General features: G+C 42.7%; 2 protein-coding genes across 3 annotated transcripts; both read left to right on the plus strand.

The window, feature by feature from the left end:
• The first annotated feature begins 273 nt into the window (after positions 1-273).
• Positions 274-4,796, plus strand: LOC120049676 (high affinity immunoglobulin epsilon receptor subunit gamma-like). 2 transcript variants are annotated; one of them, XM_038996024.1, is made up of 5 exons: positions 274-462; positions 1,656-1,747; positions 2,503-2,553; positions 2,942-2,965; positions 3,068-4,796. In XM_038996024.1, the coding sequence occupies exons 1-5, from the start codon at positions 402-404 to the stop codon at positions 3,128-3,130; spliced, it is 291 nt and encodes a 96-aa protein (XP_038851952.1). In that variant the 5' UTR covers positions 274-401; the 3' UTR covers positions 3,131-4,796. The 2 variants fall into 2 exon arrangements, with proteins under 2 accessions (XP_038851952.1, XP_038851953.1); XM_038996025.1 differs by having other exon boundaries at positions 2,515-2,553.
• On the plus strand, positions 3,098-25,133 carry LOC120049675 (nectin-4-like). Its single transcript, XM_038996022.1, has 13 exons — positions 3,098-3,198; positions 9,547-9,657; positions 13,720-13,841; positions 13,952-14,027; positions 14,397-14,564; positions 15,258-15,536; positions 19,282-19,399; positions 22,041-22,192; positions 22,443-22,602; positions 22,762-22,837; positions 23,033-23,095; positions 23,473-23,652; positions 23,847-25,133. The coding sequence occupies exons 2-13, from the start codon at positions 9,603-9,605 to the stop codon at positions 24,231-24,233; spliced, it is 1,836 nt and encodes a 611-aa protein (XP_038851950.1). The 5' UTR covers positions 3,098-3,198; positions 9,547-9,602; the 3' UTR covers positions 24,234-25,133.
• The last annotated feature ends 1,853 nt before the right edge of the window (positions 25,134-26,986 follow it).

Here is a 26,986-nt window from a genome sequence, read left to right on the forward strand (position 1 = left end):
AGTAAGACCTTCAGGGAAGTCATAGCTCAATGTTATTTCCGTTTTCAAAACACCATGTTGCACAAACCAACATGTGGTAAAGATGGAGTAAGTCGACAGAAACCGAAGCATTTCTAGGTCTTTCAGTCTGTCCTTCCTCCAACGCTGTCTGCAGGCCCACAGTCAGGGGAGTGGTCTGATCATAAAAAAATGGACTGAGCTCGACCACAACTTCCCCCCTGCTACTCTACCCTGGCTTTCTTTGTAACACTGCGTCATCACCACACTAAACGAACCGACTCGTCAGCCCTGCTCAACCTATATGCTGGTTACTGACTGAGCAGTCCGACACCCGGTAAAAAGAGCTTGTCGCCGCTGTCTACTGTTGCGGTGTGTCCTGTTGGATCCTTGTTGCTGTGACAATGGGAGGCAGATTCCAGGTTCTTTCAGCTCTTCCTTTGTGGTTGAGCTTTGGCAGCGCTGGTGAGTCCGGAGTTTGATAAGTACAAACCTCTTGATGTTTGGTTGTGGACCTGTGCTATGAAAGTGTTATTTATTTGTGGGATTAACATGAGTTTAACCTTTTGATTAGTATAATTCCAGCTAAATTTGGTCTCCCACTGGAGGAAATATTTTAAAGTAAATTATAAAGTATCATGGTGAGTCCCATGGTTGAGATCAGGGCTCATGTCCACAAAGCATTTCAGAGTAGTGCTGATCTAGGATCTGACCATATTATCTTATTCATTATGATCTACAAGGCAAAACGGATCCTAGATCAGCACTCCTACGCTGAGATGCTTTGTAGAAACGGGCCCAGATCTCAGGGAGTCCAGCAATTAACATAGTTTGAGTTACAAATGCCGGTACATCACGTTCAAATCTTTTTACTGAAGAATGACATAAGTCCGTCAGTGAAAATATTTGAATGTGATGTACTGGTATTTGGAACTCGTCTAATATTATGTTGGTCATATTATGAATTATCAACCATTTAGTTGATAGAAACCCTGTAGCGACGCATTTAAAATAATTGTTGAAGTGGGCATCATATCTCCTTCCTGAAAAAATGAAGTAAATCATAGCTTTTCCTGTCTGTAAATGGTTTTGCTCATGACTGTTTTAACCTGGTTTTAGAAATTGATTTTTCATTATAACCAAACAGAGTTTGGAGCAAAAAAATTATTGTATATTGGTGTAGTATAGGTGATTCTGATTCACAGATATGAGGAAAGGAAACCAAAAGAGATCATAGAAAAATCAACCACATCACCCTAGTCCCGCCTCACACTTGCACACACACACACACACACCAAACTGATAATAAAGATAAAATAATCACATTTTCCATGTGAAAACTGAGACACTCAATTTGAAGATATGCCTACTTGTCAGTACAGAATGATATTAACCAAGATCATTTTTGACATGTTGTGGATAGGAGTAGGTAGGTACTGTACCAGCCAAATGGGTAAGGAAAGATGACCGTGGATCTATTTGACATACTGATTACTGGTGGTCACTTGCGATAACTGATATTATCTGGTTGTTTTTACCTACCTTAGTTACATGCACTGTAAGTCGCTCTAAATAAGAGAATCTGCTAAATGACTAAATTGGTGGTCAAACCTCAGAGGACCATCCTGTAAATAGCAGTTCTTCTCCTCTGTCCTCAGCGGCCCTGGTTGAGCCTCAGATCTGCTACATCCTGGACGCCATCTTGTTTCTGTACGGTATCATCCTTACCGTGCTATACTGCAGGATCAAGGTACAGCTGCCTTGCCTTCTACACTCTAGAAATAGTTGTATACCCTTTCCCCAGATACTGTATATGCCTCATCACAATTATATTGTGGAGATCTACAGACAGTTAGTTCATTGGACGTCATTGTATAGTTTCTTATCTGACATGCACTGCCAACTGTAGGACCTTATGTAGACAGGTGTGTTTCTATCTGAATCATGTCCAAACAGTTGAATTATCCAAAAGTGGACTCCAATCAAGTTGTAGTGACACCTCAAGGATGATCAAAGGAAATTGGATGCACCTGAGCTCCATTTGGAGTGTCACAGCAAAGGAGTGTGAATACTTATGTAAATGAGATTTCTGTATAAAATTTTCAATAAATTAGCTAAACAATTCTAAAAAGGTTTTCACTGTCATTACGATGTATTGTGTGTACAGATGGGTGAGAGAAAAAAATCTATTGGATCCATTTTGAATTCAGGCTGTAACAACAAAATATGGAATAAGTCCAGGGGTATGAATACCTTCTGAAGGCACTGTAGATCTGAAAGATATGGATAGGTATAAACACTGATCTAAAAACCAATGTTCTCTGCAGTATGACTATGGTAGTAGCTCCACCTTGTCCTCTGGAAGGTTAGGTGGAATTTTCACCGTATTGCTTATACTTATCCAACCCATCCAATCATTTCAGATCTACACAAATGCCTATAACAGCTTGGGGTTGATTCAGTTTCATCTGTCTGTCTGTCTTACCTCTATTTTTCAACACTCAGTATTTCACACAGATGGCTCCGGTGACTGGGACTGGGAGAGCAAAGCCAGTGGTGAGAAAGCCACAGTAACATGATCAACACTGTTAAACCCTATTAAACAAGCCCCTATGGCACCCAGATACATGAAACGAGCCCCTGCAGTTGCCCGGGGATCAAATCAATGTAATGTGAGATATGCTCCAAACCATTTTCTAGTCCTGTACAACGCAGACAAACACAACTACAGCTTTACAGTCGGTTGGGGGCAGGGAGGGATTTCCTGACAAACGTTTAACATTAAACCTAATAGCTTAATTTTCACACACTTTCTACAAAAAAATATGCCACACCTGTACTCACACAAGCGCATCCTGTTCCAAGATGTTGCATGAATAGTGATTTAGACATTTTCCTCAGTGTTTGTGTTTTGTAATGGTGTTTCTCTTTCACTCTGACACAGAATGCAGAGGAGAGCATCTATACGGTGAGTTGGTGATGGTGATCTTAGTTGATGTGTGGATTTTCAATTGTAGGTCCTTGCTTAATTATATTTTTTCTCGTTATCTCTTTCTCTCTCCTATCTCAGGGATTGACTCCTCACACTGCAGACACCTACCAGACCATCGGTCAGAAGAAAGGACTGCACTAGTCGAGGACGAGTTGAAGAAAGAGAAAGTTTGAGTCTTTCCATTTGTTAAATCACTTTTGTCTTTCCAGGTATTTCCCATGCATCTTATGTATTTTATTTAACATAGCTTTTGAGCGAAAATGTAACGTTTTTTAAAAACATTTATCTGCAATTCATATGTGAAAGCCTCCTTTGTATGTTGTGGTATGTGTCTCGAAAGAGAGAGAAACGTGAGAAGAGCAAAAGAGGGAAGAAGTTGAGCAGTGGGTAAAAATTTATTTACGATTGTTTTGACAGTAGCTAGGTTTGCATCCAATTTGCGACAGATTTTCATGTAAATATTATAAAATCTGCATAAAATAATATGCGCATTTTCCCACCAGATATGTTTTACTGGCTTTATGAGGATACAATCCTGTGCGTGATGACGTAGTGCACGTAAAAATATATTTTACGGTTAAATTCCCATGTACCGAATGAAAAATACAATTTCTATCGCATTTTCGACTCTACTGATAATTAGTCACAACAACTGTTGCATTGAATAGCAAATGTACCCGAGTTGGTCTTGGCACATGCGCTCTAGCCAACACATAGGTGCGGGTAGGCTACCTATTATGAGATCATTATGAATAAGAGCGATATTATTTGTATTGGTGAAACCTAATCATCGTTCGTCATCTCACCGGTATAAGCCCCTCGATGTTAATTGTATAGGAGCAAGCAAGCAAGCATTCACCACCCTGCGAAGTTCATTATTTATTTCATCTGTAGCCAAATAAACTGCATGCTTTCCCTAGTCGGAGTGGGAGAACCACACAACATATAATTTCGTGACTCCCAAATTTACTTCGATATGATGGTTATTATATCAATATTTGCGCAGAAACCGTTTCCACCGCCATTTCTCGCAGAATTAATTTTACCGACACAAAAGTATCCCACCATGTCGAACGAACAAATTGTCTGTCAGTATAAGATTGTACAGGTGTTCCTGTCAAAAATCTCCCCCCTGCCAGAATCCCCCCCACCTTCTAATTTCCTCCATTTTGTGGCTAGAGTCAAATACTTTCTGTGGCACACATCAGAGTCAAATACTTTCTATAGAACAAACTTCACGTCGGGATAGGCAACTGAAATTAATAATCAATGTATGTGTGTTATAATTAAACAAAGGAGGGAGTAAAATGTTGGCAAAGAATAAACATTTCAGAACAACTATGGCTGAATTATTATCCTAACACTTTCAAAAATCCTATTCGAATGAGGCATGGGAAAGATGACGAATTTTGGAAGAGATTTATTTATAGACTAATACAAATCAGTAGCGGATTTAGGAACGGGGGGGGATCCCGGCACAACACCGGCATTTCATGTTTCCATAGCCCGGTCGTGACTTTTTTCATGCGGCAGGTAATTAATCTGCATGAAATGGTTGGATGGAAAACTTGTTTGTGCAGCCTGTCTTCTTTGTATGATACTTATACGGAGGTTTTTTAGATCTAGCTCGAGATTGATGTTTTTGGTATTTTCAAAACGAAGGTCTCAAATATGTTTTATATAGGTTCATATACCGTTTTATCAAATCATGTACAGTTTTTAACTATTGATATTGGTGTTCTGGGTATATTTTTGGTATTTTCAAAGTTTATATGGTGCTTTTATAATACATTCTAATAAAATATCAAACTGATGGGTCTGTGGTAGGGTATTTTGATATTTTCTTTCACACAGTTGATGCATTTAGCTCACGCTATTTCAGAGGCTGATTTCCGTTTCACCGAAGCCATGGCAACTGATCATGGCCCCCGGCCACACACTGTCCGACTCACATCCTCTTTGTGGCCACAGCAAAGTTTCTGTCATGTGTGTGTCTGTGTGCGCGGTCTTGTCCGTTCAGCCGCTCTAGGTGAGACAAATGTCTTTGCCTATACCCCTGCGATACTAGAACAGTCACAGTAAGCAAAATAACAATGAAAATAAGTCTAAAATATGTATTTTACAGACTTTGAAGTTAGGTTAATTTTAGGTTCTTAATGAAAGTTGAAAATATGTATTTTCCGGACGTTTAAAATACGTATTTTCTGGATGTTGAAATCAGGTTCATTTTCGGTACTGAATGAAACATGAAAATACATCTTAATGAAGAGTAAAGTAGGGTACAATGCAGTACATTATACTGTACTGAACTATACTTTTCTTTACTGTACTCTGCTGTCATCTACTGTGCTGTCCAAACTTGTGAAACAGATGTCGATGATTGGTTCAGATTTGTCCCGGTTCATGGATGTTGAAATCAAGGCCGGTCTGGAATTGAAGGATACAAAACTCGAAACTACTGATTATCATAACAATTTAGCCTACTGGGTGAAACTCCTAGACAGCAGTTGTGAGTAGCCTGATTTTCCATTCCATACTGTCATTTTTTTTTTTACCTGTCTTGTTTTTAGGATATCACGTTTGTTAACATGCCATATTCACATCAAAGCGCTTTTTAAAAACTTTGATTCGGCGCCATTTAGGTTAGGCTATTTGATCAGAGAAACGTGCATAACGTAAAACGTGTCTCGTGACATTGTCAAAATTTCACCTCCACTCCAGTCTGTAGGCTACAGAAAATGCCATATACTCTTTCTAACGTAGGCTATATGCTACATGATTTATTTTAGACCATTTTTTGCCGAAAGTTGGTGGATTGCCACAGCTGGTCACCTCCAACAGCACCCTGGAGAGGCGTGCTCCGCTTGGACAACCAAATATTTACAAGTGGGCACTGCTTATCACGGGCGGCAGCAGCGCTCACATTCCACTGGGTAAGAGACATTTGTATTATTTTTGGGCAGAATTATGCAAGGCTTTATCTGTTGTTGGAGGTACGTCTTGGTCAGTTTAGCTCGGAAAATGCCGCCCTCGTCAATCTGCCGTTGTAGGCGGCCGCATTCTGCTAGTGGGTTTTGACCAGAGCCAGTGACTCTTGACAACGCTTCGCTCCAATGCTTAGCTTCGTTGGAAATTTGCAGAGCTCAACGTTTTCTACAGCTCAGATAGCAGGGTTCTCGCTGCTCACCTTTATTGAGAGCACCTTGACTGCCTGCGTCACTGCTTGGTATGGAAACTGCTTGGCATCTGACCATAAGGTGCTACAGAGGGTAGTGCATATGGCCCAGCTCCCTGCCACCCAGGACCTCTTGTTTTAAATATACTTAATTATCAAAAGTAAATGGAATTGCTAAAATGAACTTAAGTATCAAAAGCACCATCAATGTTTTATTGACGATTGCCAAGGGCACACTACAACACTCAGACATAATTTGCGAACAAAGCATTTGTGTTTAGTTAGTCTGCCAGATCAGGGGCAGTAAGGAAGACCAGTGATGTTCTCTTGATAAGTGTGTAAATTGGATAATTTTCGTGTCAACAGGTAACGAGTACTTTTGGGTGTCAGGGAAAATGTATGGAGTAAAAAGTACATTATTTTCTTTTGGAATGTAGTGATGTAAAAGTTGGCAAAAATAGTAAAGTACAGATACTCCAAAAAACGACTTAAGTTGTGCTTTAAATAATTTTTTACTTAAGTACTTTACATCACTGCGCACGGCAAGCAGTACCGGAGCGCCATGTCTGGGACCAAAAGGCTCCTGAACAACTTCAACCCTTCAACCCCCACTTGATTAACTGTTGAACAGTTAATGAAATGGCTACCCGGACTATTTGCATTGACCCCCTTTTTTATGCACTGACCGTCTTGCAGCGGCTCTATGCACACAACACACACACGCTCACACACAACACACACACGCTCACACACACACACAACACACACACGCTCACACACACACACACAACACACACACGCTCACACACACACACACACACACTCACACATAGACACATTTTCACAATCTTCACATATGCTGCTACTCTGTTTATTATCTATCCTGATTGCCTAGTTACTTTTACCACTACCTACATGTACATATTATCTCAACTACCTTGTACTCCTGCACATTGACTCTGTACCGGTACTCCTTGTATATAGTCTCGTTATTGTAATTTTATTGTTACCTTTTCCTTTTAATTTTTTTTGCAAATGTTTCATACTTTTTGACTCTGCATTGTTGGGAAAGGGCGCGTAAGTAAGCATTTCACGGTAAAGTCTACACCTGTTGTAGTATGTTTATGTGCCATCAAAAATGCTTAATTGTTGGTGAAAACCCAACATAATGGGCGGAACCGCCCTGTGTGTGTCCATCTGTCCCATAGACATCAAAACCAGGGTCTGTCCTTTACAGAGAACCAATGGGTACCTATTGTAACCCAAGGCAGCAGGCATAAAAGAAACATACTGGTCTTGAGGAGAAGAAGGTTCTCTACTGCACTGTTCAACCAATCCAGTAAATGTGGAGGAGGAGTTAAGATGGAGCGTTACCTTATTAAAATCCAAAAGCGGAAGTCGTGTCACAGGCTCTCTTTCCATTTCCCCTGAAAACCGGAACATCCGGTTGTTGGCATGAGGATTCGGCAGAGGCTAAGGGCTAAGCCAGCGTTTCCTAAACTCGGTCCTGGGGACCCCAAAGGGTGCACGTTTTGGTTTTTGCCCAAGCACTACACAGCTAATTCAAATAATCAAAGCTTGATGATGAGTTCATTATTTGAATCAGCTGTGTAGTGCTAGGGCAAAACCCAAAAAGTGCACCCCTTGTCGTCCCCAGGACCCGGTTTGGGAAACGCTGGGCTAAGCCTAACGCAATGTCTGATGTAGTTGACATGTAATGCTGAGTGTATACCACAGGATGGCAACGATGCTGTAACAGCTCCATGGCCACTGTCAATTGAAAGGAGGAAACAGTGAAGAGGGAGTATATAAAGGGTAGTCCGTTTACCCAACTGAAAATGCCTGAGGGCTCCTAACTGTTTTAGAGGTTGACATCCTTCTTGAACCCCTTCAGTAGAGATGTCATTCTGCCGGAGCTAAAATGGCAGACATTTCCCTTACCTTTCAACTCGTTTTCATCCACAGCTCCTGAAATTACCCCACTTATGTAGATGTCAAGCAATGAAACTATTTTTTTCCCTTCTGGTGCCTAAAGGGATAGATGTAGATCATGGTATATTGTAGATAGGATACACCTAGATCGTGGTATATTGTAGATAGGATACACCTAGATCGTGGTATATTATAGATAGGATACACCTAGATCGTGGTATATTATAGATAGGATACACCTAGATCATGGTATATTGTAGATAGGATACACCTAGATCATGGTATGTTGTAGATAGGATACAGCTAGATCATGGTATATTGTAGATAGGATACACCTAGATCGTGGTATATTGTAGATAGGATACACCTAGATCGTGGTATATTATAGATAGGATACACCTAGATCATGGTATATTGTAGATAGGATACACCTAGATCATGGTATGTTGTAGATAGGATACAGCTAGATCATGGTATATTGTAGATAGGATACACCTAGATCGTGGTATATTGTAGATAGGATACACCTAGGTTGTGGTATATTGTAGATAGGATACACCTAGATCGTGGTATATTGTAGATAGGATACACCTAGGTCGTGGTATATTGTAGATAGGATACACCTAGATCGTGGTATATTATAGATAGGATACACCTAGATCGTGGTATGTTGTAGATAGGATACACCTAGATCGTGGTATGTTGTAGATAGGATACACCTAGATCGTGGTATGTTGTAGATAGGATACACCTAGATCGTGGTATGTTGTAGATAGGATACACCTAGATCGTGGTATGTTGTAGATAGGATACAGCTATCTTGGAAGGTTGTTTTTTTCCATGTACAGGTATGAAAATAACAGTTTGTTGCTTTAACTAAACTGGAAAGGTGACTTCCCAGGTGTGTGTGTGTGTGTGTGTGTGTGTGTGTGTGTGTGTGTGTGTGTGTGTGTGTGTGTGTGTGTGTGTGTGTGTGTGTGTGTGTGTGTGTGTGTGTGTGTGTGTGTGTGTGTGTGTGTGTGTGTGTGTGTGTGTGTGTGTCAGAGAGAGAGAGCTCTTGCAACAGGTGTATCCAAGAAAACAGGTTGGCTGAACCACTCCTACTTTTGTGAAGTCAGAATATGGTGTGAAAGAAACAGAACTTACGTTGTTTATTTCATTAGCAGTCAATGATTATTTTGCCAAAACGCAAAAAGGAATAGGCAACAAGTTTCGCACAGAGGGAGAGCAACTTTCCAAAGGATTTATTGGAGTAGGATGGGCCAACAACAGCATACGACATATTATTGAATCATAAACTTTGGCTATACCTAAGATCTATACTGCTTTTACACTTCTTGTCTTCGATTTGGAATTGGATGAAAGAAAGTTGACTGTCTGAGGTGGAGCGGGACTTCTTGGACCAATGTCCTGACTGATTCCAGCATTGTAATAGACCACACACCTTTAGCCCTATTCAGGACTATCAGGAGCAGTCGGGCGGACCACTCCACCGAACCGGGGAGAATGACATCGCTCCTGGGCGGACTGACACCGCTGCTGTGGATCCTTGGGAGTTTCAGTAAGTGATTTACTAATGATTTAATGTTTAGACCTTGAGCAATAGTAACACTGCAATATGACTAAGTAAGGCAATATCATTTGCTAAGAAAGTTTCACATAATAATGACAAATATATTGAAAGCTAACTAAAGCTCTGCGTTTTTATTTTGCTTTACCTGTTGTCCTATTTATTTTAGTAATTTACCTACCAAGTAGTTTTTTATATAATTATAAAAGTAGGCTACTGCCAACTTTGGCTCTTGTCCAGCTTCTTGGGTTCGTCTTTTCTGGATTAGATTAACAACACTTGAGGAGTTGTCTGATATTTCTGGAAAAACAGGTTGCGGTTAATCAATTTCCCTCCCTCATGTTTACTATTCAGTCCGACTCCTTTTCTCTCTATCTGACACTCACTCACTCACTCACTCACTCACTCACTCACTCACTCACTCACTCACTCACTCACTCACTCACTCACTCACTCACTCACTCACTCACTCACTCACTCACACACACACAAGTATGTCTGTATGGGGATCAGAGAAGGATTGCAGCCGGCGTCTATCGTTCTCTACTGTATTTATAGATGCTGATGTATAATGACTGTTATGCATTAAGAATACAGAGACATTGTTTGTGTGAGGCAGAGGCTGAGACATAGAGGCCGACTGTGTGTGTGTGTCCAATGTGACAATGTGTATTTATTCATGCACAGAGGGGATGAGAGGCAGTCAGATGGCAATCAGGACTTCATTCCTTGAGGATCAACAATGTTGTGACTTGGCAGAACAGTGTGACATTATAGATGATGTAGCATTACTGGTTATGTCTACAGCAAATAGGTTAGTGAGTTTACAATTCTACCTGAAAACACAGGTTGTGCGTGCATGCGTACGCACATACGTGTGTGTGTGTGTGTGTATGTAAACTAAGCAAAAAAAGAAACGTACCTTTTTCAGGACCCTGTCTTTCAAAGATAATTCGTAAAAATCCAACTAACTTCAGATCTAAATTGTAAAGGGTTTAAAAATAGTTTCCCAAGCTTGTTCAATGAACCATAAACAATTAATGAACTAGCACCTATGGAACGGTCGTTAAGACACTAACAGCTTACAGACGGTAGGCAATTAAGGTCACAGTTTTGAAAACTTAGGACACTAAAGAGGCCTTTCTACTGACTCTGAAAAACACCAAAAGAAAGATGCCCAGGGTCCCTGCTCATCTGCGTGAATGTGCCTTAGGCATGCTGCAAGGAGGCATGAGGACTGCAGATGTGGCCAGGGCAATAAATTGCATTTTCCATACTGTGAGACGCCTAAGACAGCGTTACAGGGAGACAGGACGGACAGCTGATCGTCCTCGCAGTGGCAGACCACGTGTAACAACACCTGCACAGGATCGGGACATCCGAACATCACACCTGCGGGACAGGTACAGGATGGCAACAACAACTGCCCGAGTTACACCAAGAACACACAATCCCTCCATCAGTGCTCAGACTGTCCGCAATAGGTTGAGAGAGGCTGGACTGAGGGCTTGTAGGCCTGTTGTAAGGCAGGTCCTCACCAGACATCTCCGGCAACAACGTCGCCTATGGGCACAAACCCACCGTCGCTGGACCAGACAGGACTGGCAAAAAGTGCTCTTCACTGACGAGTCGCGGTTTTGTCTCACCAAGGGTGATGGTCGGATTCGCATTTATCGTCGAAGGAATAAGCGTTACACCGAGGCCTGTACTCTGGAGTGGGATCAAGTTGGAGGTAGAGGGTGTGTCACAGCATCATCGGACTGAGCTTGTTGTCATTGCAGGCAATCTCAACGCTGTGCGTTACAGGGAAGACATCCTCCTCCCTTATGTGGTACCCTTCCTGCAGGCTCATCCTGACATGACCCTCCAGCATGACAATGCCACCAGCCATACTGCTTGTTCTGTGCGTGATTTCCTGCAAGTCAGGAATGTCAGTGTTCTGCCATGGCCAGCGAAGAGCCTGGATCTCAATCCCATTGAGCATGTCTGGGACCTGTTGGATCGGAGGGTGAGGGCTAGGGCCATTCCCCCCCCAGAAATGTCTGTGAACTTGCAGGTGCCTTGGTTGAAGAGTAGAGTAACATCACACAGCAAGAACTGGCAAATCTGGTGCAGTCCATGAGAAGATGCACTGCAGTACTTATTGCAGCTGGTGGCCACACCAGATACTGACTGTTACTTTTGATTTTGACCCCCCTTTGTTCAGGGACACATTATTCCATTTCTGTTAGTCACATGTCTGTGGAACTTGTTCAGTTTATGTCTCAGTTGTTGAATCTTGTTATGTTCATACAAATATTTACACATGTTAAGTTTGCTGAAAATAAACGCAGTTGACAGTGAGAGGACTGTTCTTTTTTTTTCTGAGTTTATATGCGTGTATATGCATGTGTGTGTGCGTACACGCATATGTGTGTGAGGTGTGTGTTTCTCTGGACACTAAAGGGTTCACTATGAATTGGTATGGACAGTTAACTAGTGCAACAAGTCAAGCAACATGTCTTCTCATCTAATCACTTGCTTTCATACACCTGTTTCTCTCCGTCCTCCCTCTGACTGCCTCCTTTTCTTTGTGGTGCTCTCTTAAATTCCTCCCCCCCATCTCTTGGCCTCTATCTTCTTTGCAAACAAACTTTCCACATCTCTCTGTTCTCTACACCTCTTCTCTTCTCATACTTTCTGTCGTTCATCCTCTAAAGTATACGGAAGGACACTGAGAAGAGGGTCAGGGTACTAATCCTCAGTCATGGTTCAGTGCACAGTCTCCCTAATGTCTTTCAACCTCTCATTCTCTCTCAACCTCAACCTCTATATCTCTTCTCTTTCTCACCCCTCTCTCTCAACTTCTATCTCTCTGCTCTTTCTCCCCCCCTCTCTCTCTCAACTTCTATCTCTCTGCTCTTTCTCCCCCTCTCTCTCAACCTCTATTGCTCTGCTCTCCCCCCTCTCAACCTCTCTCTCTCTCTCTCTCTCTCTCAACCTCAATCTCTCTGCTCTTTCTCCCCCCTCTCTCTCAACCTCAATCTCTCTGCTCTTTCTCCCCCCTCTCTCTCTCAACTTCTATCTCTCTGCTCTTTCTCCCCCCTCTCTCTCTCAACTTCTATCTCTCTGCTCTTTCTCCCCCCTCTCTCTCTCAACTTCTATCTCTCTGCTCTTTCTCCCCCCCTCTCTCTCAACCTCTCTGATCTTTCTCCCCCCCCTCTCTCTCAACCTCTATCTCTCTGCTCTTTCTCCCCCCTCTCTCTCTCTCAACCTCTATCGCTCTGCTCTCCCCCCCTCTCAACCTCTCTCTCTCTCTCTCGCTCAACCTCTATCTCTCTGCTCTTTCTCCCCCCTCTCTCTCAACCTCTATCTCTCTGCTCTTTCTCCCCCCTCTCTCTCAACTTCTATCTCTCTGCTCTTTCTCCCCCCTCTCTCTCTCAACCTCTATCTCTCTGCTCTTTCTCCCCTCTCTCTCTCAACCTCTATCTATCTGCTCTTTCTCCCCCCTCTCTCTCTCAACCTCTATCTATCTGCTCTTTCCTCCCCCCTCTCTCTCTCAACCTCTATCTTTCTGCTCTTTCCTCCCCCCCTCTCTCTCAACCTCTATCGCTCTGCTCTCCCCCCCTCTCTCAACCTCAATCTCTCTGCTCTTTCTCTCTCTCAACCTCAATCTCTCTGCTCTTTCTCCCCCCTCTCTCTCTCAACCTCTATCGCTCTGCTCTCCCCCCCTCTCAACCTCTCTATCTCTCTGCTCTTTCTCTACCCCCCCTCTCAATCTCTATCTCTCTGTTCTTTCTCCCCCCTCTCTCAATCTCTCTCTGTGCTCTTTCTCCCCCCCTCTCTCTTTCTCTTAACCTCTTTCTCTATCTCTCTATACTCTACACTGTGACATTGTATTGTATTTCGCTATATTGTAATTGTCTTTATTTTGTGTTTTCTATAATGATGTTTAAGATGCCACACACATTTTCCCCAAGGGGACAATAAAGTAATCAATTAAGTTTCTCTCTCTCTCTCTCCCCCTTCTTCCTCCCTTTCTCCACCTTCCCACCCTTCCTCTTTCTTCCCCAGTTGCTGTGGTGCAGGGGGACTTTGAGGAACCATCTCCCGGGTTCTCGGTGCAGTCCTTGACCGAGGTTGAGACCCAGCTGCTCTGCCGGTTCAAGGTGGAAGTGGGCCAGGTGGTGGTTCAGGTCTGAAGCATAATTTACGACAGTACCCATAAAACCAGATATGTTGTACAGAGCATTATCTTAGAAAAGTTGTCCCTAACATGATGTTGTCTCGCCTCTCCTTGTCACAGGTCACCTGGACCAAGGAGAGAGCAGATGGTACCAAGGACCAGATCATCACAGTACACCACACTGCCGGACAAACAGGTAGGACACGTATACAGTAGGTGTTACAGTAGTCACAACCATCTTTCTCTTTATATTATTGTAGCGAACGCCGCGGCCGGAAAGCAAACCCGGGTCGCTGGTGTGAAAGGCAAACACCGTACGCATTGGGCCAATAGGGTTAACCCACTTGGTGGGAATGGTAACCGGGCTCACATAGCGAGGACACTACAATACATTGGTAGTTCACCGTCTTTGCTAACACTCAAAGCCTCAGAAGTTGAATTTAAAGTAGATGACAAAACTACACCTGCACTTTTAACCTAACTACTTCTCCATCTCTCTCTTTTTGCCTCCCCCATATCTCACTTCCTCTCTCTATCTCTCTCCTCCTCCCCCCCCCTCTCTCAGAGTTTGGTCAGTACTCGGGGCGTGTGCGGTTCCGCAGCAATGAGCCCACAGTGGACTCGTCTCTGATCATCATGAACACTGTGGAGTCAGATGAGGGCAGGTACAACTGTCACATCAGCACCTTCCCCTCGGGGAACTTTGAACGACAGCTGTCACTCACCGTGTGGAGTAAGTTCCTCCCCTTCCTTCCCCTTACTCATTGTGTCACTTTTTGCTTTACAGAGTATAATGTCCTTCTATGGCCTATATCTTTTAATGGAAAGAGTAATGGCTGATTGGTGGGATGATGTTGATGTTGATGATGATAATTAGGATGAGGATGATGATGATGGTGATAATTAGGATGAAGATGATGTTGATGATAATTAGGATGATGATGTTGATGAGGATGATGTTGTTGATAATGATGATGATGGGAACAGGTGTCAGTTGTAGTATTACTAGCTAAAACATTAGCTTCAGTTATAGTAATAATATTCATATAAGCCACAAGATCAGTAAACGATTAAGAACTGTTCTCGTGACAGTCAGTGTATCCAGCTGTCTGACTTTTTTAGGATCAAGTTTCCTCAAAGAGCTGATCTAGGTTTTTTTTAAACACCTACCTAATGGAGAAGATTAGATCTCAGCTTGGATCATACCAAAGCTGATCCTATTGCAGTGCTTAGTGACTTCCACCCCCTGAAACATCATGTCACTGATCTAGGAACAGCTTAACCTCCAACTAACAACTAAGACCAGTTCTAAGATTAGTCCTAAATCACAAACACTAACACCAGTGATTAGTTGCGTCCTGTCCCTGAAGAAAGTCTGACAAGTGACCGTTCTTGATTCTTGACATTTGACCCTTGACCCCCACAGCCACGCCCATCTCCTCCCTGGACCCTGTGATTCTTGTCGAGGGCCAGTCCTTTCGATTGGCTGCCTCCTGCCGCTCCGTGGCCCGCCCCCCGCCCATCCTCAACTGGGACACAGACCTGACGGGCCTGTCACAGAACAGGAGCTCGGTGGGCGGGTCAGTCTCCACCCACTTCTCCCTGCACCCCCTGAGGAGTATGAACGGGATGAGACTGGACTGTCTGGTGAGGCACTCTGCTCTGAAGGAACCCCGCAGGATCACCAACAACCTGGTGGTGCACTGTGAGTTCAGACTCCACGATAGCTACGATTCTAGATACTTTATGCACAGCTCATTGAGTTTGGTCGCCAATTATTTATTAAACCAGCTAACAAGTCATATATGTTTTATGCTTGACCTCTGACCTCTTATGCTTCATTCCAAATTGCTTTTTGCTTTTTTCTTTAGACAGATTAGAAACAGCGGGGAGATAGATTAGGAGGACACAAATTGGGAAAGGTGGTGACAGGGATCAAACCCTGGTCTTCGTGTACCTAGACCACCAGAACATGTGGACTAGTTATTTGAGTACATAAAAAGGGTGTTTACCAGGGTCAGAGCTTGTGAGTCAGAGCCAGGGGCCCCCCTCCTGTGCGTAAAATCTTACTCAGTATGGGCAGTCACTATCTGATTTCCCAAGTCAGAGTATATTGCTTTTTACTATAATTTACCAATGATTTAAGCAAGTTTTATCTACCATGATGAACATAAGCTTGGATAAGGCGAAAGAAATTCGTACCAGCAGTTACAAGACAAATAGCTACACAACATGACCAAAAGTATATGGACACCTGCTCGTCAAACAACTCATTCCAAAATCATGGGCATTAATACGGAGTTGGTCCCCCCTGTGCTGCTATAACAGCCTCCACTCTTCTGGGAAGGCTTTCCACTAGATGTTGGAACATTGCTGTGGGGACTTGCTTCCATTCAGCCACAAGAGCATTACTGATGTTGGGCGATTAGGCCTGGCTCGCAGTCGGCGTTCAAATTCATCCCAAAGGTGTTCGATGGGGTTGAGGTCAAGGCTCTGTGCAGGCCAGTCAAGGTCTTCCACACCGATCTAGACAAACCATTTCTGAATGGACCTCGCTTTGTGCACTGGGGCATTGTCATGCTGAAACAGGAAAGGGCCTTCCCCAAGCTGTTGCCACAAAGTTGGAAGCACAGAGTCATCTAGAATGTCATTGTATGCTGTAGTGTTAAGATCTCCCTTCACTGGAACTAAGGGGCCCGAACCATGAAAAACAGCCCCAGACCATTATTCCTCCTCCACCAAACGTAACAGTTATAGCACTATGCATTGGGGCAGGTAGCGTTCTCCTGGCATCTGCCAAACCCAGATTTGTCCGTATGACTGCCAGATGGTGAAGCGTGATTCATCACTCCAGAGAACACGTTTTCACTGCTCCAGAGTCCAATGGCGGCAAGCTTTACACCACTCCAGCCGACACTTGGCATTGCGCATGGTGATCTTGGGCTTGGTGTGTGTGTGTGTGGCTGCTCAGCCATGGAAACCCATTTCATGACGCTCTCGACAAACAGTTATTGTGCTGATGTTGCGTCCAGAGGCAGTTTGGAACTTGGCAGTGAGTGTTGCAACCGAGGACAGACGATTTTTACGCTTTAAGTGTTTCAGCACTCGGCGGTTCCGTTCTGTGAGCTTGTCGGGCCTACCACTTAGCGGCCGTTGTTGCTCCGAGAAGTTTTCTCTTCACAATAAAAGCACTTACAAATGACCGGGGCAGCTCTAGCAGTGCAGAAATTAGACAAACTGACTTGATGGAAAGGTGGCATCCTATGACAGTGCCACGTTGAAAGTCACTGAGCTCTTCAGTAAGGCCATTCTACTGCCAATGTTGGTCTATGTAGATTTCATGGCTGTGTGCTCGAGTTTTATACACCTGTCAGCAACGGGTGTGGCTGAAGTAGCCGAAACCACTAATTTGAAGGGGTGTCCACATACTTTAGTGTATTTATAGTGTACAGTGCATTCAAAGTATTCAGACCCCTTGACTTTTTCCTCAATTTGTTACGTTACAGCCTCATTCTTACATGGATTAAACTGCATTTTCCCCCTCATCAATCTACACACAATACCCGATAATGACAAAGCAAAAACATGTTTTTAGAAATTTTAGCAAATACCTTATTTACATAAGTATTCAGACCCTTTGCTATGAGACTTGAAATTGAGCTCAGGTGCATCCTGTTTCCATTGATCATCCTTGAGATGTTTCTACAATTTGATTGGAGTTCACCTGTGGCACACCTGTCTATATAAGGTCCCACAGTTGACAGTGCATGTCAGAGCAAAAACCAAGCCATGAGGTCAAAGGAATTGTCCGTAGAGCTCCGAGACAGGATTGTGTCAAGGCACATATCTGGGAAAGGGTAACATTTAATGTCTGCAGTACTAAAGGTCCCCAAGAACACAGTGGCCTCAGGTGACCAGCACTCTGACAGAGCTCCAGAGTTCCTCTGTGGAGATGGGAGAACCTTCCAGAAGGACAACCATCTCTGCAGCACTCAACCAATCAAGCCTTTAAAAGGCCCATGACAGCCCGCTTGGAGTTTGCCAAAAGGCACCTAAAGACTTTCAGACCATGAGAAACAAGATTCTCTGGTCTGATGAAACCAAGATTGAACTCTTTGCCCTGAGTGCCAAGCTTTACATCTGGAGGAAACCTTGCACCATGACCAGCACCGTGAAGCTTGGTGGTGGCAGCATCATACTGTGGGGATGTTTTTCAGCGGCAGGGACTGGAAGACGAGTCAGGATCGAGGGAAAAATGAACGGTGCAAAGTATAGAGAGATCCTTGATGAAAACCTGCTCCAGAGCGCTCAGGACCTCAGACTGGGGCAAAGGTTCACCTTCCAACAGGACAATGACCCTAAGCACACAGCCAAGACAATACAGGAGCGGCTTCAGGACAAGTCTCCGAATGTCCTTGAGTGGCCCAGCCAGAGCCCGGACTTGAACCTGATCGAACATCTCTGGAAAGACCTGAAAATAGCTGTGGAGCAACACTCCCCAACCTGAAAGATCTTGAGAGGATCTGCAGAGAATGGGAGACACTCAACAAACACAGGTCTGCCAAGCTTGTAGCGTCATACCCAAGAAGACTCGAGGCTGTAATCGCTGCCAAAGGTGCTTCAACAAAGTACTGAGTAAAGGGTCTGATTACTTATGTAAATGTGATATTTCAGTTAATTTTTTTTAGAATAAATTAGCTAAAATTTCCAAAAACCTGTTTTTGCTTTGTCATTATGGTGTATTGTGTGTAGATTGTTGAGGGAAAATAACGATTTAATAAATTTTAGAATAAGGCTGTAACGTAACAAGGGGACTGAGTACTTTCTGAATGCACTGTATATAGCATAACCATGCAGTAAATAATACGCACGCACAAATGACGTGGTGTAGCCTATAAATGGCATATTTAGTAGAATAATAATTCAATTCATTAGGACACTGTCTTTCCTCACTTCCTCACTTGACTCTGCCATGCAGTTGCTGCTCCTGTCATTGTCACGGTCACCAGATTCAGTGTCGGGGACGTTGTTGTTAGTCTCAATCTTCTCGTGCTGCTCAACTTTACTAAATAAATGTGTTAAGGGCACATATGACCAAGTCTTTTTATCCTGTTCTAATACCTACATTCCATTTTAGCCAGAGTTCGGATTTTTTGCTAGCTAGCCAGCTAGATCTGAAGCTAATCCCCACCAATTTTGTTCAATGAAATGAAAAACGTTCTTGAGGGCCACTCTCATTGGCTGTCATATCTACTATGAATTAAACCAAGCTTGTATTAGGCGACAGAAATTCGTACCTGCAGTTACAAGGCAAATAGCTTAACCATGCTAGTAAATAATATGCACAGACCAATGACCTGGTGAAGCCTACACATGGGATATTATCATGTAGTTGTATTGTCCATGTGTGTTAAAATCAATTGCTCTCTGATTTTGTTTCTCTATTGAAGATCCTCCCAATGCAGAGATCTCAGGGTTTAATCAGAACTGGTATGCTGGTCTGGAGGGAGCTTCCCTCAGCTGTGTCAGTGGAGGAAACCCCAAACCACAGAGTTTCACCTGGACCAGGTAACACATGCCCTCCCTGCCTGTTGGCCTCTGTCTGTCTGACAGACTCAACTGACTCACGCTCTGTCTGTCTGTCTGGCATAATCTGTTTTTGTTTGATTTACTGGTAATTCTATTAGTCAGTTTTAATGGTGTTACTAAGCCAAACGGGGGGAGGTCAGGAGTTGTTTCTAGTTTTGCTATGAGTTCCACTTGCCAGGTTATCATTGTCAATAATAATTTGGTTGAGTTACATGGTTAAACAAAGGTTAGATACATGGTAATAGCGTTTTGGTTCAGGGACAGTTTAAATGGAACATCGGTATCAGATCTATTGTCATACACGGTGATGATTGCTGTGCTGAAGCAATCCAATAAAGGCGGAGCTGACTGAAGTTCTTGTGGTTTCTCTCCTGACAAATTTTTCTGGTAACCTTTGGAAGACATACCCGCATGGTGGATTAAACCATTCTTGGGGTGTGGTAGAGGGTGGAGGTGGAACAAACCATCTACTGGAAACTACTAAAGAAAAATGTCTCATTAATAAAAAGGTGACAGTTAGGCCTACGTCTGCTAGTGCGGAAGATGTATAGAACCAGTCGAAATTTTGGACACACCTCCTCATTCAAGGGTTTTTCTTTATTTGTATTATTTTCTACATTGTAGAATAATAGTCAAGACATCAAAACGCAGTCCAAACTTTTGACTGGTACTGTATGTGTGTTTTACTGGATCATGGCCCACTGGGCACACACTGGTTGAATCAACGTTGTTTCCACGTCATTTCAATGAAACTAGTGGGGGGAGACATGTGTCACCAAGTCTTAAGCTGTTAGTCACATGAACACACCTGCAAGGCGTGTTTGTGTGTTAGTAACACACACACAGCGCACACACACACTTACACACACACACAGACAGCACGCTCACACACCCACACTGATTCCCTCTCTCACCCTTATATACTTAAGACTTAGATCTCTTGTTACACTCCATCGCTCCTTACTTACGTACACTCCTCCTTAAAACACACACAATGCCCGCACGCTCCTGATTTAATGATGAGTAAGAACGTTAAAGACGGACAAAGATCATACCCCCAAAACACGCTAACCTCTCACCATTACCAATAACAGGGGAGGCCAGCATTTTTGTGTGTAACTACATTGTCCAGCAGACCAATGAAAACTAAGGCACGTACAGAGCTAGCGGGAAATGCTTTACAGTTCTCTGCCGTAAGCATTTCACTGTAAGGTCTGCACCTGTTGTATTCAGCGCACGTGACAAATAAACTTTGATTTGATTTAATCTCAATGAGACTAACCTGATAAATTAAAGGTAAAATAATTAAAATTGGGCACAACATGATCCGAAACACAACCAAAACAAACTGAAAATGCATCCAACAAGACACAAGCTTGATATATTCATTGCGTGCTAGGAATATGGGACCAAATAATACAACTTTTGGCTACTTTAATAGACTATAAGTGAATTTGTCCAAATACTTATGGCACCTTCAAATGGGGGGACTAGATACATAAAATGCTTTCATTTCTTAACGGTAAAACAGATATGTATGAAAATACTCTCAAATAAAAAGTGACATTCTGTACTGTCACCTCCTATGAAACATTTGATATCAAATCCAAAATCCTGGAGTATAGAGCCAAATTAAACGTTTTAGCTTCACTGTCCAAATAAATATGTAGGGTAGTATACTTTCACTCCCCCTTAAAACGCACACAACGCCCACCCGCACGCACACATGCAGCGGGTAAACCAGTTTGCCTCTTTGTACTCCTCAATGCAAAGCAGCAGGAGAAGTAACAACCGTGCTGTCGTGTTGCAGCTTGTGCGGAATGCAAACAGAGGACGCAGTTTCACACGAGGGAGGAAGGGGGGCGGGTGAGAGAGGTGAGAGAGGGAAGAGAAAGGAATGAGTGTGGGCCCCGAACAGGAGGGGTCGAAAGACAAGGAATGGGGGAAGTGGGAGGTATCGAGCCAAAGTGGGCATGGGACGGGGGAGGAAGGATAGACTGTGGATTTGTTTAGAACATTATCAGGCAGTGTGATCTGTGTCTATGTCAAATGTTTACAGTTCCTGTTTCTGTTTTCTCCTGCACATTGGGGCTCATAAATGGTCTGTTCAAAAGGCCCAAAACAGGACTCAAAAGTATATAGTAGCCTATTGTTCAGATATAAGACATTTGGAATGGGAGTTCTGGGCCCGTATTCACACTGCCTCAGAGTAGGAGTGCTGATCTAGGATCAGGTCCCCCCTCTTATTCATGATTTAAAAACCCAAACTGATCCTAGATCAGAACTCCTACTCTGTGATGCTTTGTGAATACGGGTCCTGGTTTGTTGTGGCCTGCTTCATGTCATTGTGGTGCTCATTTGACCTTTACGGTTAGTGTTGTTTGGTGATCAGTAGTCAATTGTATTTTGGGATGTGTTGCTGTGATGTTCGGGTTAGTGTTGTTGTTTTGAATGTGGTGTTTTTTACAACACTGTTGGGTGTGTTGAAAGGGTGCGTTCAGGTTCAGTGAGTGGTGTTGGGCGTTAATAGAGTCATGAAATTCAGCCTATTATTGTAGGATGTACTGTATTCTTCTGTTAAACCCTATGTTAAGTGCTATAGTATTTCTGTTATGCGCAGGAAGGGTGGAGACTTACCAGAGGGCGTGACGGCAGGGAATGGATCCCTGCTGTTCAATAGGCCCCTCGGCCCAACAGACGCTGGTATCTACCAATGTGTGGCCTATAACGTTGTGGGGACCGGGAAAGCAGAGGTGGAGATCACTGTGACAGGTAGGTTGTGTTGTCACTCTGAGTCATATAAAACAAATCACTTTTTTTTTTTTTCTTACAGTAGTCCAGGATGTATGTGTTTTTGTTGTTGCTGTAGGCCTCCATGTTTCTTCCTAAAAGAATAACTCTATTATATTAATGGTGCCAGTTAAGCATTTGGATTGCATGTTCACTCCTGTATTCAATATGATGTGTATGTTGATTTATGTTTGTGAATATGACATAACTTCCTGTTGTCCCTTTCCCACAGAGTTCCCTCAGAAGCCGGTGTTTTTCAACAGTCTCCTGATGATCATAATTGGAGGGGTGGCTGGAGGACTGCTACTCATCATGGTCATCATAGTAATCTCAGTGACCCGTCACCACAAACGCAAAAACAAGAAACTGGAGAGAGAATTGACTGTGAAGAAGTATGTTTTCAAACCTCACAGTAACTCCCTTGAAATTGTTCTAGAATCTAAATGACAAATGTTACGCTGAAAACAGTAAATGCTTTTTGAATTAAGAATATTTTAACAATGCTTTTCTCTCTCTTTCTCTCTTTCTCTCATTCTCTCTCTCTCTCTCAGGGATGAGATCAGTACTCTCTCCAGGCAGGCCTCTTTCAGGAGAGTCAACTCAGTCAGTACGGATGCTAGAGGACAGGTATATAATATTACCATGTCTTACAATCTGTGGTCTCTTCTCAACAGTCTCGGCATGCAGTCATTTTGTAAATAAATACTTGCAATTCCATGAGCATTATCTATTTGCCTCGAGCTAATATGGTCATCTCCCTCTCTCTGTTTCCCTCCCTCTCTCTCTCTGTTTCCCTCCCTCTCTCATCCCTTGTTCTTTCAGATGGAGGAGAATATCCCTCTCAGAGTGGAGGGGACACTGCGGACCAGTCTGTCCTCTCTAGGGGTCAGTCTTAATTTCACTCTTTCTCTGCATGTGGGGAGCCTTTAGATTTAACCTTCATATTCATGGCTGCTAAGTTCTGAGTGGCATGCGCATCTTATTTTAGTGTTTAATTAACATTTATGTAGTTAAATGAAATGTAAGGAGCTTATTTTCTTGAAGTAACATTTATATTTGAAAAGAAAAGTAGTGCATCTCACATACCCTATATGAATTATACTTCATACTAATTAAATGTTACGTTATTAAGACTTCATGCTTTCTTCTGTTCTGGAACTCCTGCTTCGGAAGCCATTTTAAATCCGACTTTTCAGTGCAAAATGTGTGATGTGTTTAAAGCTCTCTTTTTCTCTCTCCATCTCTCTTTCCTTCACACCCAGGAGCTAGGGCGCATCAGGGACAGTCGCTCTACTCTGGTAGGGGGAGGTGGACTAGACTACCTGGGCCGACCTGTTCTGAACAACTCTTCACGACGAGGGAGGGAGACCAGAGCCATGGACAGAGAGGAGGAGAACAGACTTAGGGTGGAGTCATACGTACGGAATAGCACTATGTCTTTGGTAAGTGTGTGTGAGGCATGAGGAATCAAGAATTGCATACTCACTTTCTTGTAAATTGCTATGAAAATTAGAACCTTTTAAACGCATAGGTTTAGTATAGGTTGCTAGGTCGACCCAGATACTCAAATTAGCCCTAGTTATTTATTTCCTCTCTCTAACCACATGGTTACCCCTTGTCTCTGTTTGACTCACAGGGAACCCGTCTCCATCTGCCAATCCAACCCTCTCCCTTTCCAATGGAACATTCCACCATGCTGCTGAGGTCCCTGAACGGCAGCGTCATCATCCCAACAGAGGGGGGTTTACATGCACGGAACTCCCCTCTCAGCTACCCTCCTGTCACAGATGACGAAGAGGAGGAGGGTGAAAGTGTGGAGGGAGAGCGGGGGACAAGCTCCAGGATGAGTCGGTTAGATCAGGGGAGGTCAGAGGACCAGGACAACAGTTCTCAGATCTCAGACGCGGAACGTGGACACAACCATCACTTCCAGCAGAACAACGGAACGCTGAGACCCAAACCCCGGCCCAACGGCATCCCATCCCCACACGCCTCCCTCATCCATAAGGCCCAGATTGTATAGACGGGTCCGAGCAAGGGCAGGTGACGCACTATACGACAAGGATTGGTCGTGACTTTGGGATAGGTGCTCGCCGGTGTGGTGGCATACCCCGGTGGCAGTCAGTTTACCTCCTTTTCACTTCTAGAACATCCCTTGCCTTCGCCTCGAGCTCTCAGACATTTTTGATCAACAGGTAAAGGTTCTTATTGGTGAACAGATAAAGCTTCTGATTGGTGTAGAGATACAAATAAGTAACACATACGTTTCACAGGAAAGGAGCTGGACAAATTAAAAGCTTATGAATGTCAGGTTGGACATAGACCGAAGTAGTCATAATATTTTACTGTATATAATATCACAGCAATAACGATCACTCCAGGAAGCGTCAAGAGGACTTTTACATGATTTTGTACCCTAAAAAGACTTATTTTGTATTTTTGTATTTTTTTTACTAAGACTTGATGACAGGACACTGTAACCGAGAAACAAGATTTGAATATCATCAAATGCAGTGACTCCTATCTGAACTCAGCGAAGAGGCATTCAGCAGAAGCACCAATAGCGCTTGCCCGTTCGAAAGAATCCATATGTGTTGGTGAACTTTCACCCTCCTTTCCTCTGGATGAGGGGATACAACACATACTGTTCTGTTCACCCTAAAATGGAGTCCATCTTTCTAACTTTAAGTGTGGCAGGGATTTATCTAGATATACTCCACCTTGCCATGAACTTGGGTGTGCACAAACAACAACACTTTGAACTTGCTATAGTCTTTGATGCCAAAAGCCAAAGACTGCATTTTAGCTGTGGAAAAAGTACCCAATTGTCATACTTGAGTAAAGTAAAGATTACTCTAGTGAAATTCACCCAGTAAAATACTATTTGAGTAAAAATACTTGGTTTTAAATATACTTAAGTACATTTTAGCAATTCCATTTATTTTTGATACTTAAGTATCAAAAGTAAAAGTATTACTAATTTCAAATTTCTTATATTAAGCAAACCTGACACGATTTGCTTGTTTTTTTTTAAATGTACGGATAGACAGGGGCACACTCCAACACTGACATAATTTACAAACAAATATATTTTTTAGTTAGTTTGCCAGATCAAAGGCAGTAGGGATAACCAGGGATGTTCCCTTGATAAGTGTGTGAATTGGACCATTTTCCTGTCTTGCTAAGTGTTCAAAATGTGACGAGTACTTTTGGGTGTCAGGGAAATTGTATGGAGTAAAAAGTACATTATTTTCTTAGGGAATGTAGTGAAGTAAAAGTAGTCAAATATAAATAGTAAACTACAGATACCCCAAAACGACTTAAGTAGTACTTTAAAGTATTTTTACTTAAGTAGTTTACACCACTACATTTTAGACAAGAGGTTAAAACAGCTTTGATATGTATGAAATGTTTTACACAACAGTGAGATCCTATGTGAAAGTCTACTAAAACTGAGGACGTAAAAGTATTGTTCTATTTTCTTACACCAGACATTTAGACAATATAACTGTTATATGCCTATGTTTGTATACATACAGTTAAAAGAGCCTTTGCTTTGTAGGCCAATATGAAGTATTATTATGTCTGATTCTACTGTGTTATAATTCATTGAGTGCATCCGAAATGGCACCCTATCCCCTACATAGTTAATTACTTTTGACCAGAGCCCCTGGTCAAAATAAGTGCACCATATAGGGCATAGGATGCCATTTCAGCCGCAGACATGCTGTAGACCTACATGTCTATAAGTGGGTTTCTTTCACGCTGTATTCCAGTAAATGGCTTATTGTAGTTCCCTAGTTTGTACGTAATTGTACTCGATGTATGGGATTCATGTGTGGAACTTTGTTGTTTTAATGCATATGTACTTTTTTAGGAGAGTAGCAATATCGTTCTGTTTTCTATATACATTTTCCCATTGTATAACACTGTAACACTAGGATCTTTGAGTGAATGTAATACCTACATAGAATGTAAGAGGTTGGAAGTATATACCCCGCCCCCTGGTGTGCACTAGTGGATAGTGCAAGAGGAAGAAAGTTCAGGGATCTTGCTGAAGGGTCTGCAGACTGAGTTATTCCTGGCGAGGTCACGTGGTCATGTGAAAACCCCTGGACCTAACCACGTGCTACATTAGCAACAACTGGGGCCTGCTCAGAAGGATGTTGATATAGAACGTTCAGATTCAGAAATGTATCATGTCGAACAGACATGATTGGTAGAATAAGGAATCGTGTCAGCTCTATTCATTCTATTTCTATCTGCAACAATTGTTTCACATCACTAAATCCATCCCTGCATATCTTCTAAACATGGAGATGTGTTAATTCAGGGAGGGTGTATGTCTGCTCAATGTATTATTGTGAAATAAATTTCTTGAGGGTTTGAGTGTGACTGGGTGATAGGCCCTATTGTTATTGGTTTGGAGTGACTATCATTAAAAGCCTTATATCTGACATTTATCAAAATAATTTCAAAACTTTTGTGGTACACTGCCCTACCAAGCAAAAAGCCAGTAACTGCTCATTTGGTCGAAAATTTGTTGTAATTTTTGCTACGTTAAATACATGCTTAAGCATGTGGACAAGTATCCTGCCTCTATTGTAATGTGTTTTGGAGAAAATGGGGGTCATGTTAGCAGTAACTGCTTAAAGTTACTGTGAAACCAAGGCAAATAAAAGCCATTTTTCTGCTTGGTAGGGCAGTAGTTACTGTTCTCTATCATATAGAAACGTTTAATGGTTGTATGTCGATTAAAAAGTAAACATGCATGTT

This window comes from Salvelinus namaycush, chromosome 6 (assembly GCF_016432855.1).
Source record: "Salvelinus namaycush isolate Seneca chromosome 6, SaNama_1.0, whole genome shotgun sequence".
In the NCBI taxonomy this organism is placed as follows: Eukaryota; Metazoa; Chordata; class Actinopteri; order Salmoniformes; family Salmonidae; genus Salvelinus; species Salvelinus namaycush.

What these genes read in the sequence shown, in the direction of transcription:
- LOC120049676 (XM_038996024.1), top strand. Translation starts at nt 402, where the DNA reads ATGGGAGGCAGATTCCAGGTTCTTTCAGCTCTTCCTTTGTGGTTGAGC. An exon ending in TGCTATACTGCAGGATCAAG is followed by an intron (nt 1,748 to 2,502) that starts GTACAGCTGCCT and finishes TTCAACACTCAG; the next exon opens with TATTTCACACAGATGGCTCC. An exon ending in CAGAGGAGAGCATCTATACG is followed by an intron (nt 2,966 to 3,067) that starts GTGAGTTGGTGA and finishes CTCCTATCTCAG; the next exon opens with GGATTGACTCCTCACACTGC.
- LOC120049675 (XM_038996022.1), top strand. Translation starts at nt 9,603, where the DNA reads ATGACATCGCTCCTGGGCGGACTGACACCGCTGCTGTGGATCCTTGGG. An exon ending in CAACAACCTGGTGGTGCACT is followed by an intron (nt 15,537 to 19,281) that starts GTGAGTTCAGAC and finishes TCTCTATTGAAG; the next exon opens with ATCCTCCCAATGCAGAGATC. An exon ending in CAGAGTTTCACCTGGACCAG is followed by an intron (nt 19,400 to 22,040) that starts GTAACACATGCC and finishes TGTTATGCGCAG; the next exon opens with GAAGGGTGGAGACTTACCAG.